The 14,594-nt window shown below is 51.6% G+C and overlaps 3 protein-coding genes across 3 annotated transcripts; all 3 read left to right on the top strand.

Annotated features, from left to right (window-relative positions):
• Nucleotides 1-1,939: 1,939 nt before the first annotated feature.
• On the top strand, nucleotides 1,940-2,608 carry SMAC4_08510 (uncharacterized protein; the record flags this gene model as incomplete). Its single annotated transcript, XM_003344988.1, has 1 exon — nucleotides 1,940-2,608. One exon carries the CDS (start codon nucleotides 1,940-1,942, stop codon nucleotides 2,606-2,608), a length of 669 nt encoding a protein of 222 aa, XP_003345036.1.
• A 3,976-nt stretch (nucleotides 2,609-6,584) lies between these two features.
• On the top strand, nucleotides 6,585-12,053 carry SMAC4_08509 (uncharacterized protein). The gene is made up of 3 exons (XM_003344987.2): nucleotides 6,585-8,435; nucleotides 8,487-11,443; nucleotides 11,569-12,053. The coding sequence occupies exons 1-3, from the start codon at nucleotides 6,777-6,779 to the stop codon at nucleotides 11,735-11,737; spliced, it is 4,785 nt and encodes a 1,594-aa protein (XP_003345035.1). The 5' UTR covers nucleotides 6,585-6,776; the 3' UTR covers nucleotides 11,738-12,053.
• A 171-nt stretch (nucleotides 12,054-12,224) lies between these two features.
• SMAC4_08508 (uncharacterized protein) lies at nucleotides 12,225-14,266 on the top strand. The gene is made up of 2 exons (XM_066090810.1): nucleotides 12,225-12,895; nucleotides 12,999-14,266. The coding sequence occupies exons 1-2, from the start codon at nucleotides 12,681-12,683 to the stop codon at nucleotides 13,696-13,698; spliced, it is 915 nt and encodes a 304-aa protein (XP_065945435.1). The 5' UTR covers nucleotides 12,225-12,680; the 3' UTR covers nucleotides 13,699-14,266.
• The last annotated feature ends 328 nt before the right edge of the window (nucleotides 14,267-14,594 follow it).

Raw genomic sequence — 14,594 nt, 5'->3', positions numbered from 1 at the left:
TCTGACTTTTCGATGCGGCTACTGTGCCTGTTACCGTCTTTTAGCTTTTTCGTCTTTTCCTCCGGCCCGGCTTCGGTCTCGGTCTCGGGGACCATCAACCATGTATCTAAAGTGGTCTTCAACGCTAGAGGCAGTTGGACCAACTGAAAATCACATGCCCATAGATATGGACCATGGATTGAACGGCGATCTACGACCTGGAGCAGGTGGTGCGTCAATAATGGCAGTAGCAGTAGGCAGGCCGTTCGAATCGCTGTCAAGACTCTGTCGACAACTCGCCATACCTACCTAGGTATCTCTGTCGAACCCCATCATCGTCGACGTCGATAGACTCCAGCCGAGCTTCAGTATCCCCCATAATGAGGGATGCCGGGGAAATAGTTCGGAAAGATGGCAGAGTATCCGCGGACATGATGATGGCTTGCGGTTGAAGCTGTTTTGGGGAGCCAGATTCAGCGGTGCTCTCGTGGGAAGATCGAGGGAGAACTCTGGTAGAAGAGATGCCACTACATCTGAAGTGGGTGAATTCGGGGTGTCTAACATGGCAACATGTCGAAGAAACCAGGCCGCCCATTGGAGCCCTGGGTTGGTGACTGTTTTTGAAAGAGCGACATGGTGTCCGGCCGTCCTTTGGCTACCTTAGGAATTTGTAGCGTTCGCCCACCCGCAAGGAGCATGAGAGGCCCGGTATGCCATGAGACTTGATTGCGATTTGCGGGGTCTGTTGATGTTACCATCATCACCGAGTCGGAGTACCTTGAACTGAAAAACAGTAGAGGTAGAAAAGTTGTACAATCAATCCAATCAAGTTATAAAGCCCACGAATGGAAGTGTATGGCTGGTTCAAGTCATCCGAATGGTGTTCCATTGTGTAGAGCTGGCTGTCCAAGAAGACAAAACCTTAAGGGGACAAGAGAAGACTGGAAGGGTGACTGGTTGGAGACGAGGAATGGAAAACATAGTTGGTTAGAAGAAGGGAAGTGTGTAACCAGAGCTCATTTGGTCTCCGAATGCCCAAAGTTTTTATGTGGAAAAGGAAAGACTGTTGTCCAAGTCAGACGAACAAGAAGTTGATGTCGGGGTACGTACCTCCCAAAAGTGGAGAGAGCACATAAGTCAGTTGGAGAAACCCATAAATCACACCACAGGGTGAACACATCAACCCAGCCGAAATGGGAAAATGCACTGCCTCAGACAGCTGCATGATTGGTTGGCTGGCAGCTTCCAGTGGAGCATCAGCCCATTGTCATACTCCATCTTTTGCCCGCCAGATCACGATCCACTTCTGCCACTCATTCCACTGTAACGAGCCCAGTGCCCTGAAGCTGACAGGAACCCCGCCAATTCGGGGCCGTCTATTTCTTTGCCTCCTTCTTGTCGTTTCCTTCTCTTCTCTTTTCCCCTTTCCCATCATCAACAAACTTTCCAGTCTGGTGACTCGGACTGGCAATACCGTTTGCATTTAACCCCTTCAAGACAATCTTCTCCCGGCCTCGACCAAGAGGCCGTCCATACTCTGCAAGAATGGCCGCCGCAGCATGCTCAGCAGCCGCCGCATCCCGCTTCTCCGTCCTCTTCTTCCAGCCTGCAATACTCGTTGCAGCATCATCAACCGCCCTTTGACTTTGACTTTTCTTGCCATTCTTTACTAAGCGACTACCATTTCCTTGATCAACAAGAACAACAACACCTTCAAAATTGGGCCGACCCTCTTCTGTTTCCCGACCAACAAGATCTGACATCCCTTGCCTTTTCCATCTCGACTACCACTACTTGCGACACTTCTACGACCGTCTCACCCTTTGCGCCGTCACTACCTTTATTATCAGCAACACCATCGCCACTTCTCGTCGACACCAACGACCTCTCTTCATCTACCGATCTCGACTTCACACAAGGCTGGGCCGATCCTTTACCATCGGTACCACCACAACCATCCATGCACCTGTCTCTCGATCACCACCACCTCTCGTCCGACGACCCCTACGCCGCCGCTTCCCTCAGCCATGTCACCGACTCGCTCTCCACCGCCATGGGCCTAACCATGCCAAGTGGGAGGAACACAACAATGAGCATGGACATGGACATGGACATGTACAGGACAGCCAGTAGCAACTCCGGAAGCAGCAGTAACATGGGCTACAACCAACACCACAGCAGTCGCGACCCTTCAACAACACCACCAACTTCCCAATCCTCCTCCACCTCTCCAACATCCAGCTCCTCCCATCACAGACAACAACAACAACAACAACAAGGCCACCAGGGACATCTCTACCCAGGCCTAACCCTCCCTTCCCCACCCGACGCTTCATCCAACAAACCCAAGCGCGGTCGGCCCCCAGGTCCCGGCAAGAAGCGCGCCCATTCTCCTGCCGCTGTTGAGGCTGAGTTCACAGACTCCGAAGATGTCCTAGTCAAGCGCCAGCGCAACAACATTGCCGCCAAGAAATACCGCCAGAAGAAAATTGACAGGATTCAAGAACTCGAGGAGGAGGTGGATCAGATTAAGAGGGAGAGGGAGGAGTTGAAACTGATGTTGGCGAAAAGGGATGCGGAGGTGGGTATGTTGAGGGAAATGTTGGCTATGGCTAGGCAGGGGAGGTAGAGAGACGTACCTGTTGTGTTTGGACAGAGGCTCTGGGAGTTGGAGACTGATTTGGGAGTGGATGGTGGAAGGATGATACAATGACGACGATACCAATGGCGAAGATACCAATGGCGAAGATACCAATGGCGAAGATGCGGAGGAGCGTTATGATCAGTGGTTAGCAAGACGTTCTTCAAGATGGAGAGGATATGGGATGAAGGGCTTTATGATTCGAGAACTCAGACGATGTCGGCTCTTCTTAATTGACATTGACAATACTTTTTTTCCGCATTGCAGCTTTGATCTGCCTGTGACTGCTTGGAATAGGGAACGTGGTTGCATCATGGTGATAGTTGAGCGTGTAGATGTCTGTTGTTTACTTACACCTGATATTTCCGACCTTCACGGCATCACGGTGACATGAATTGATGGCTGGATGGCTTGAAAATGCGAATTGCGGCTCTAATGCAGCGAACTTGTGCTTCTATCTTTTCATCAACGTCTTATCTGATGCTATTTACAAGTTTGATATCTCGCAACTTTCCATTAACAACCCGTACCCTTGGGATTCAAATACCAAACATCATGAATCATATCAGATCACCCACCATCACCACTAAAACAAGGTAGCACGCCGGACATTTATTGAGTGCCTTGCATAAATTATATCTCCTTTCTCTTCGCCCGTGGGATCTACAACGTTTCGTAGAAGAGCCTCACTGCACCATCTACGAAAAGAATCTCGCCGGCGACCCAAACGAGCTGGCCGGACCATGTAGTCGATATCGAGGTGGCACCGGGCGCGGGCGGTTCTCGGTACTCCGGCACATCTGATACAGAGTTATCCCAGGGACGTCTACAAGCTACAACCCAGATCAAGGAAAGGTACAGGTAGATACCTGCTTATCATACAGAGGGGTACTCACGAGAATTGGTCCATCGTAGAATACTTCACTATTGCAACAATCGTTGATCAAGCTATGGCCCTAAGGGACAAGATGTTACGCCAATGCCCAGCTACAAGCTGGACTTATAAAGTGCACGGGCCTCCACTAACAGACCATCACAGCAACACCTGGCAAAAAGTGTTAAGCACTTCAAAGGTTCTGAATTCAATTCAACTCAACTCAACTTCATCGATATCAGACACATACAACGATGTCACTTTTGGTCTTGTCGTCCGTACCCAACTTCCATTGGCGGATCTCATATTTCGCAAGGAAATCGCGAACGCAGATGCTCAGCACCTCAGACGACAGCAACTCGATATTGTCGACTCTCGACTTCCTTGCTCCTTGGCAGTTGGCAATTGGCACGAACTCAATCGGAGACAAAACAACATGAGACTACCTACACACCCCAATTGGCATACAACTCTCACCACGTCTCAATTACGATTCGAATCCACGATTACCATTGGTCCTAGAAGCCGTGGCTACCGAAGAATTGTGATGTCTGCCACAAAGCTGCGGGATGATAATGAATGACACGGCATGAACCAACATGAGCCAGCATGAGCCAAAATGATTAACGATGAATCATAATTATTCATTGTATAAATCTACACCCTACCGCATGCTGTGAATTGGAGTACAGTTGGAGAAATGGTGGGACTTTGGAAGCCGCAGTGGGGCGCCACTGGGGATGACAGTAGGGAGGAGCGGGAGAGCTTTGTCCTTTTTGGGGTTAGCGCTGTTAGTGTAAGTGCCAAAGTGCCAAAAGTGCCAACGGGAGCTTGACCCGAGACAGCTGACAGTCCCCAACAAGAGGAATTGCGACGCCGCTTTGTGAGACTGTACGGGATGCTTTGATAGCTGAGAATGCTAAGGAGAAGCTAGAAAGGGGAAATGGTTAAGAAGAGGCTTGAAACACACATTGGAACTTTGGTCGCTCGTGATAAAGCCGGCTTCCATCGTTTCCGTTGCCCTGCGGCTTGGGGGTTTGCGCCCTTGTAGCCTGTCAAGAGTTGGAGGATTGTGCCTTTCTCCCACGAAACATTATGGCAGTGCCGTGGTGAGCAAAAGCCCACGACATCTTGGCGTCAGCGTCGAGAACGTGAAAGCAAGGCCACGTTTTTGTTGATTGATGACTTGCTGCGGTGGAACTCAACCCATCGTGTAACCGTGGATCAATCGTGGGAGTGGATGTTGATTTCTAATGTCCGGGATGGTTGAGGTTGCTGTCGCGGCGTTAGGCGTTTAAGGTTAGCGCTCTTGCAAGATGTTTGCGAAATTCGGATTTATGCGTCTGCACATTATCAATCGAGGTAATGTTGTGATGTTGTGATACTGAAGATCCATACGAGAAGTTGGAAAAAGTCGGGGTTCCAGGGTGTTTGTCTTTGGCAGATGTTTTTGATGATTGACGTTTGGGGTTTGACAATGGCGTAAGTTCTGGATTGGTGCTGTTGTGGTGATGCGATGGTGAATGCAAAAGAGAGTCCCAAGTTGCGGACTTGGAGCTTTATGTTTACTCTTACGACAAAGTTAAGCGCCGTCAATATCATTCATCATGGCTATTCATCATCCATAAGTGAGGCTCGTCAACAGCAAAATCCCTCCGTCTCCAGGTCCGGCATTCGAGGCCGGGAAGGTTTTGGTGATCGGTAGAAGTTGACGGCATTTACTCCGGCTCTGATTGTGTTCAAACAGACAAGTTCGAAATGTGAAGGTTGATGCCAACAGCCCAACAGCAAAACCAAAACGCACAAAGCGACCGTGTACGGGAAGTGAGGCCGGCTGAGACAACAGACAGCTGGCTGCCAGGCCCAAGCCCAGACAAGACCTGTGCGGCAGGGGTGAGATTGTTTTCCTCTTTCGGGCTTACAAATTCGAGCCTCTCCCGTCTCAACCCCCACCTTGTCTTATCTCCTTCGTTCCTTCCTCAACAACAACACATTCTCACTTTTTCTTTCGGCTCAATTCCATTCCCACACATTGATTAAATTGCAATGCGGCAATGAGTCACAATGAATGGTGCAATAAGGTCCAAGATCTGCCATTTGTCATACCCCTCGGAACCCAAAAGATCCAATGGATACCACGTCCCCCGACACAAACGATGGATTTAGGTTTTAGAAGGTGCCTGCAAACAGCCAATGGCCGGGAAATAGCCGGCCCTTTCGGACTTTGTATCTGGACTTCCATTGGCTAAAGTCCTTCTGTAAAGCGTCAAAAGGCACAGACCACATCAGACACAACATCTGAGACGAGCAGATGCGCATGCGGTCCAAAGCAGCCTGGCCGCACATCATCGTTATCCTGATCCGAGAGTGATTGTATTTGCGCGTAGGTAGTCCGCATTCGGCGACGCCGTGGTCCCAGCAACAACGACTCGGGAGAGGAGATGTACCATCCATGATGATGAGGGTCTCTCGTGGACCCTCCCTTCGACGGTCAGTGTATCACCAATCCGTGCCGTCCAGACCCTCCATCATTTCCTAATCGAGGTGGAGATCAACTCTTGAAAGTCTCTCCGTGATGACAATTCCAAGTTGGAAGAGGACACTCTCACGACATTCCACGGATGTAACATGGACGACTACATCCGATATATACTCGACATGTCGTCCCATCCTCTTCGTCACTATCCGATAGATTCTCACTTGAACCAGTGCTCTCGACCTTGAAGACCCAACAAGCTCAGACGGCCTCGACATTAGTATACATCTGAAGAGGTTGGTGCTGTGCATGACCAGACAACCGCACACTGTTGAAAAGACCCCCTTGAAAAGACTGGCAGTCCCTGTTAAAATTGCCGGAATTTCTACCGTCTTTCAGCCATTTTGTTCTTTTCTCTTTTTCCCCTTTTCGGACTTTTTAACATTTGGAGGCCTTGATTGGTCACTTCTTTTTCTTAGACAAGGCAGCCACGCTGGTTGTGTGTGTGCATGGGACTTTCCTTCTGAGTTTTGTGTAATTCCTCCTGCTCAGTCGGAGATAAAGTAAGACTCGACCCTTCCTTCCCTTACTAACAGACACAACATCGGACGGACAATTCTTGCTGACAAGACACTTCACTCCTTCCAAAGCAAAAGTTCCTCGCTTGTCTTTTCATTTCTTTTGACAAGCGGAGTTTGACACTTCTTTCTCACCACCACCGACACACAACATATCACCAACGCCCGTCAGATCAAGTGCAACACCAAACGCAGGAACAACAACAACACCAAGAAACAACGGCCACTATGCTCGGCCACCAGTCCGAGGAGGCCTACCGTCGAAGTGCGGCCAACACAATTCCCAACGAACTCCATCACCGGGCAAGTCGCGACTACACCCGCTACGAATACCCAGACGAGACACGCCCAGAACTCAACACCGCAGTATCCCACGATGGCACCTGGGGAGAACGCGATGTTGGTGGCCCTGTCGACAGAGAGGCTGCCATGCAGGACTTTGAAGAACTTCGGCAGGGTCTCTCGCGGTTGACCAGGGAAAGATCAACCAGATCAAAACCAGGTTCGCGTCCGGTGTCGAGGGCATCTCGCGCTACCAGCGGGAGACCAGATGGCTTGTTCAAGCGCTTGTCAGTTGCCATGAGCAACGCTATGGGCGATGGCAAGCAACATGACCAGGACTCTGAGGACGAGGGCCACGGAGACATTTTGTCTAGCGACCGGAATAGCGACGAGGACTTTCAGCTCGAACAGTTCATGCGCGATGGCCATCTCGAGAAGCGCAACGAGGCCGGCGAGTCCACCAAGAAAGTCGGCGTCGTCTTCAAGAACCTCACCGTCAAGGGTGTCAGCACCGGCGCCACCTTTGTTCGAACACTCCCCGAAGCCATCTTGGGCACCTTTGGCCCCGATCTCTACCGCATTCTCGGCAACTACATTCCTGCTTTGCGCTTCGGTCGGAAGCCAGAGCTCCGGACACTGCTCAACAACTTCACCGGTGTTGTTCGTCATGGAGAGATCATGCTTGTTCTTGGTCGTCCAGGCAGCGGCTGCAGCACCTTCCTCAAGGTCATCGCCAACAACCGCATGGGTTACGCTGGTGTAGAGGGTGAAGTCCACTACAGCGGCATCTCTGCTGAGGAAGTAGCCAAGAAGTACCGCGGCGAGGTTGTCTACAACGGCGAGGATGACTTGCATCTGCCTACCCTCACCGTCGAGCAGACACTCAAGTTTTCTCTCCTCAACAAGACCAAGAAGCGCCTGCGCGGTGACATGGAGCTCATCGTCACCGCTCTGCTCAAGATGTTCGCCATGTCCCATACCCGCCATACGATTGTCGGTGACGCCTACGTCCGTGGCGTATCCGGTGGTGAGCGCAAGCGTGTTTCCATCCAGGAGTCTTTGGCCACCAAGTCCTCTGTCGTGTGCTGGGACAACTCTACCCGTGGTCTCGATGCCTCCACAGCCCTCGACTATGCCCGCTCTTTGCGCATCATGACCGACGTCAGCGACCGCACCACCATCACCACGCTGTACCAAGCCGGCGAGGGTATCTACGAGCTGATGGACAAGGTTCTCGTCATCGACGAAGGCCGGATGCTCTACCAAGGCCCGGCATCCAAAGCCAGACAATATTTCATCGATCTCGGTTTCCACGCGCCGCCAAGACAAACCACACCGGACTTCCTCACCTCCATCTGTGACCCCAATGCTCGCCATTTCCGTGACGGTTGGAAGGATCGCTGCCCCAAAACGGCCGAAGACCTCGAGAAGGCCTTCCTCGCCAGTGAGGCCTACCAAGACGTCCTCACCGACGTTCGCGACTACGAATCCCATCTCCTCAAAACCAACCACGCCGACACCAATGCCTTCAAGGAGTCCGTCTCCGAGCAAAAGTCCCGCCGCGTCTCGGACGAGTCCAACTACACCGTCTCCTTCTTCAAGCAAGTCGCCGCCTGCACGCGCCGCGAGGCCTGGCTGGTTTGGGGTGACAAGCAGGAACTGTGGACCAAGTTCTTCATTATCGTTAGCAACGCTCTTGTAGTCAGCTCCCTGTTCTATGACTCACCCACCGATACCTCCGGCGCCTTTATGAGAGGCGGCACCGTCTTCTTCAGCATCGTCTTTCTCGGCTGGCTCCAGATGTCGGAGCTGATGAAGGCTGTCAGTGGCAGGGCGGTGGTTGGCAGGCATCGGGCGTATGCCTTTTACCGACCATCGGCTGTCAACCTCGCTCGTGCTATTATGGATTTCCCCTTGTTGCTGGCCCAGGTCATCATCTTCAGCTTGATTGTCTACTTCATGACAGGGCTGGACCGCGACCCGGGCAAGTTCTTCACCTACTGTCTCTTGATCTTCACGACTACTTACTGTCTGACTGCCTTGTATCGCATGTTTGCCGCTTTGAGCCCGTCCATCGACGACGCGGTGCGGTTTGCTGGTCTGGCCCTCAACTTGGTCGTCATGTACTGCGGGTATGTTATGACCAAACCTGTCATGCTTGGCGAGAAGATATGGTTCGGCTGGCTGTACCATGTCAGTCCCGTCAGCTACTCGTTCGAGGCAGTCTTGTCCAACGACTTTCACGGAAGGGAGATGCAATGCTCGCCGGAGATGTTGGTACCCCAGGGTACTGGTATTCAGCCGCAGAATCAGGGATGCACGCTTCCGGGTGGCAGGCCGGGAGATGACAGAGTGAACGGAGATGCCTATCTCGCCAACCAGTTCCAGTACAGCTTTGGACACGTGTGGAGAAACTGGGGAGTTGTTGTCGCTTTTGTGGTGCTGTATCTGCTTGTCACGGTGTTGGCGACCGAGGGGCTGTCCTTTGTTGGTGGCGGCGGCGGTGCTCTTGTGTTCAAGAAGTCTTCCAAAAACAAGAAGCATCTCGCTGTCCTTAAAGGCAAGCATGATGAAGAAAAGGGCAGCTCGAGAGGATCCTCTACCGACGATTTTGGACACAAGACTCCCAGTGGTCCATCTCGCAAGGACATGGAAGGCACCATTGAGAAGTCTGAAAAGGTTTTCACCTGGGAGAATGTCACTTACACTGTTCCCACCCCTATGGGCCCCAAGCGGCTTCTCAACAAGGTGTCTGGCTACGCCAAACCAGGCGTCATGGTCGCTTTGATGGGTGCCTCCGGAGCCGGCAAGACCACCCTTCTCAACACCTTGTCTCAGCGCCAGACTGTCGGTGTAGTTACTGGCGACATGCTCGTTGACAACAAGCCCCTTGGTACCGATTTCCAACGCAGTACCGGTTTTGTTGAGCAAATGGATTTGCACGATGAGTCTACTACCATCCGTGAAGCTCTCGAGTTCTCTGCCTTGCTTCGTCAATCCCGCGATATCCCCCGTGCTGAAAAGATTGCCTACGTCGATAGCATCATCAACCTCCTCGAGCTGGAAGATATCCAAGATGCCATCATCTGTTCCTTGGGCGTTGAGCAGAAGAAGCGGTTGACGATCGGTGTCGAGCTGGCTGCTAAGCCATCCCTCTTGCTGTTCCTTGACGAGCCCACCAGTGGCTTGGACTCCCAATCGGCAATGTCTATCGTCCGTTTCCTGAGGAAGTTGTGTGCTGCTGGACAAGCTATCGTTTGCACCATCCATCAGCCCAGCTCCGACCTGATCCAGGAGTTTGACAAAATCCTTGCCCTCAATCCAGGCGGTAACGTCTTCTACTTTGGTCCCGTTGGCGAGAACGGTTCTTCGGTTGTCAACTATTTTGCCGATCGTGGAGTTGAGTGTCCCCCGGGTAAGAACGTGGCCGAGTTCCTCCTTGAGACAGCCGCGAAGCCTCACCGTCGTGTAGATGAAGACGGCAAGACCAGGAGGGTGCATTGGGCGACGGAGTGGAAGGAGTCCGACGAATACCGTCAAGTCCTTTCCGAGATCTCCCAGATCAAGAAAACCCGTACGCTGGCCGCCCAACTTTCTCTCAATAACAACCAAGTCCAACCCATCCAACACGAGTTTGCCGCCCCTATCCCGATGCAAGCCTGGCTCCTCACCAAACGCATGTTCATCCGCCAATGGCGCGACCCGTCCTACCTCTACGGCCGCCTCTTTATTTCCCTGGTCATGGGCATCTTCAACGGCTTCACCTACTACAAGATCTCCTCTCCCACTCCGGGCTCCTCCCCTCTCTCTCTAACCGAGCTTCAAAACACGTTGTTTACAGCCTTCCTAATCATCATGATCCCCACCACCGTACTCAACGCTGTCCTGCCCAAATTCTATATGTCCCGCGCCCTCTGGGAAGCCCGCGAGCACCCCTCCCGTATCTACGGGTGGGTAGCTTTCTGCACTGCCGAGATCCTCTCTGAAATCCCTGGCTCGCTGGTAGCAGGCACCATCTACTTCCTAGCATGGTACCTCCCCACCGGCCTCCCGCGCGGCACCGGTCACGCCGAGGCCGAATCCGCAGTCTACGTCTGGCTGATGACCGTGTCATTCATGATCTTCATCGCCTCCTGGGGTCAATGGATCTGCGCCTTTGCTCCTTCCTTCGCAGTCATCACCAACGTCCTGCCCTTCTTCCTGGTCATTTTTTGTCTGTTCAACGGCGTCGTCGTCCCCTGGGAACAGATGAATGTGGCATGGAAGTGGTGGTTATACTACCTCAACCCAGCGACCTACTGGATCGGCGGGATAATGGCTGCTGTTCTCAGAAACCAAACCGTTCATTGTTCTGATACCGAGATGGCGGTGTTCAGGCCGCCGGTCGGAGAGACGTGTCAGGGTTTTGCAGGCAACTGGGCCGCTGGGGTGGGAAGGGGGTATCTCACGACGCTGGGCGTTTTTGACGATGGTAATGGAGGGGGAGCAGGGCTCGAGTGCGGGTATTGTCCTTATAAAGATGGGGAGGAGTATTTGGGCAGTTTGAATGTGAGGGGTGGACAGATGTGGAGGGATTTTGGGATTTTTGCGGCTTTTTGTCTGAGTAATTGGGCGTGAGTATTTCCTTTTCGTTTTCCCCTTTTCCTTTTCTTTTGCCAGTTTGGCTTTGAGTTGAACTGTAACGAATATTGTGTTGGGATGAACTGAACAGAGATGCTAACATGCGACTAAAAAACAGGCTGGTCTACTTCTTCATCTACACCGTTAGAGTCAAGGGGTGGTCTTTCGGTTTCGGCTTCATTGGTAGAGTGGCTGGGGCGGTTGTTGGGACGATCAAGGAGAGCGTTAGAGGTGTGTTTGGTGGGAAGAAGGAGGAGAAGGAGAAGGATGTAAAGGAGAAGAACTGAGCGAGTGTCGAGGCAAAGGACTAGATGGTGAATAAGGTTCGGGGAGGAAAGTGAAAAGAACTTCAAGTGATAGGTGAAGGATGTAATGTTCGATCTTGTCTGATCAGAAGCAGGTTTCCTTTGTTTGCATTTGGCGTCATGTCGCGGGACTCGGATGTAGAAGGATTGGGATGGAAGAATGTCGTGATACCTTTTCTCTTTTGTAGACTTTGTGTTTTGGTGGATGTTAGAGGCGGGTGGAAGGTGGGCGAATTATCTCATGTAATAAACCCTTCAAAAAATCTTGATATAGAAAACTGCTATACATCTCTTCTGCCGTCTTTCTGGCTCTCTGCTTGCGATGTAGCGGGACTTGGTTCAAATAGTACTGTAGAGTTGAAGAAGGTTCGGTCGATCCGCACCTCGAAATCCGATGAACGGCAACATAGACGACGGGACTGGAGACGACCTCGAAACGGGATACCGAAAGCGGTAAATTATTTACTTCCATTTGATGATGGGTTGCGCTGAATGGGAGCTTAGAAGCGCTATAATCCGCTGACCTTCAGGCACTCGGCCCGCTAACTCGCTGGTTTGTAAGGGCTGCGCGCGATGACGTAGGGGTGTCGTACCCGCGCAGATGTGGACATGACGTCGTTCTGGTCTTTGGATGGAGATGCTTGTGCGACTGCCTCTTTTTGACGATTGTTAAGCATTCTGTTTCTAAAAAGCTGTTGTCCCCTTTCTCGGCGTCAGAAACCATCCAACCATCCAACCACCATCAAGTCGCGATCAACATTGCGTTAACACTTACACTTACACGACCTCTACAACCTCTACAACCTCGACGATCTCCACGAACCTCCCTCCACAACCCAATACCATTCTCCAACTGAACCATCCCCCGACCAAACCCAACCACAAGAATCAGACAGACAAACAGACAGACAGACAAACAAACAAAATGGTCCACACACACTGCCTCCAAGCAGGCAAGCTCTTCAACGTCGACGGCTGGGTCTGTCTCGTCACGGGCGGCGGCACCGGCATCGGCTTGATGAACGCCCAAGCACTTGCTGCCAATGGGGCGAAAGTGTATATCACCGGTCGCAGATTTGAGGTTTTGGAGAATGCCGCCAGGGAACATAGTCCTAACGAGGGGAAGGGGGAGATTATTCCGTGTGTCTTTTTTCTTTCTTTCCTGCTCCGTGTTTACAACCTCCTTCCAACCTTCGACCTCCAACCCAGAAACCAATTCAGCTAACAACCCCTTCCCCCACAGAATCGGCCCCTGCGACGTAACCGACAAAGACTCGCTCCAATCCCTCGTCACCGACCTCTCCTCGCGCGAAAAACACTTGAACGTCCTCATCTGCAACGCCGGCATCTCGGGCCCCAAAGCCGACCCTGGCGTTTCCGACTCCGCCTCGGCCATCGCCCAGGAGCTCTGGTCCAAGGAATCCTTCGACGACTGGTCCTCCGTTTTTACGACGAACGTATCCTCAGTTTACTTCACCACCGTCGCCTTCTTGCCCCTTTTGCAAGCATGCAGCAAGTCCGAGCCGCACCCCGATCAGGAGGGACACAGCAGCCACATGGCGGGTAACGTGATCGTCATCTCTTCGATGAGCGGGATCATGCGCAATGCCCAGAAACATTTCAGTTATAATGCTAGTAAGGGCGCGACTGTGCATTTGACAAAGTTGATGTCTACGGAGTTTGAGAAGACGGGGATTAGAGTCAATTCCATTGCTCCCGGGTATTTTCCGTCAGAGATGACGACGGGGGAGAGCGATGAGAAGAATAAGAGTGAATTATCGGATGAGAAGGTTAAGGGGCATGGACACAAGGTTCCGGCGGAACGGGCGGGTCATGATGAGGAGATGGCTATGGCGACGCTGTTTCTGGCGAGGGATCGGTATGTGAATGGGAGTGTGATTTGTGTTGATGGAGGTGTTTTGGGGGTTGTGCCTGGTAACTGAGGAAGACGTTGGGAAGGAAGGAAGGGAGGATCATGTTTCAGAGCATGGGAAAGCAGACCACAGCATGATTATGGTATAGCATACGGCGTTCAGAATCTAGTCTGCAAATAAAGGGCAGGTATTAACAGGCAGGACATGATGAGCCATGATTATATGACAAGTAACGAAATAAGGAATTCTAGAGCAAGATTGATCATCACCATGTGGTGAGTGCAAGGGTGAAGGGTGTGGAAGTACACTCCATGATGCTGGTCAAGAACAAAGCTCTAATTAGACAAAGTATCTTACAAGGCCCATTTGGTGACTGAAACATTGCGAGTGAAGGATTCTATTTGTGTTCATCCCTTTCATGGACCTTAGAGATCGTGGGATAGTGGTGATGATGCTTGACGGGATAATTGGTCCACGGCTGGCAAGATGCGTGAAGGAACAGAATGATATCCGTGGTTTATGACTTAGATGACTAGACCTTTAATGGTATTAGCTGTACTTGACCTGAGCGGGGAGAGAGTCCAACAATCAGAACCTGGAAATCATTTTTTGTTTACTTCGCGATGTACATGTGGTGTTGACAGCCAGGGGCGCCAAGCTTCGAACCTTGCTGAAGGCCAGGTGTAACTAGCGCTAACACATTTTTACTCAGCCGCTGTAGCACATCTTGGCAGGCACAAGCTCAGCTGTCAGTACACGAACTGGCGGGAGTCGTGTCCAGGGGTCATGGAATTCTTCGCCGAAACATCAAAATATCGGATCACCACCCATCAACAACAGCGCGGTCCACGGCACGAACAAAGATCACGAGAGTTGTAAGATCAATGCTAATTGAAGCTCTGATTGCCAGTCTATGCATTAAAAATGCTTTCTATAGTAACGAAACAGGGTATAAAGAGACATGC

This window comes from Sordaria macrospora, chromosome 1, assembly GCF_033870435.1.
Source record: "Sordaria macrospora chromosome 1, complete sequence".
NCBI classification, from domain to species: Eukaryota; Fungi; Ascomycota; class Sordariomycetes; order Sordariales; family Sordariaceae; genus Sordaria; species Sordaria macrospora.
Note: the sequence above shows the minus strand (reverse complement) of the source record. Positions and strands in the feature narration are given on the sequence as shown.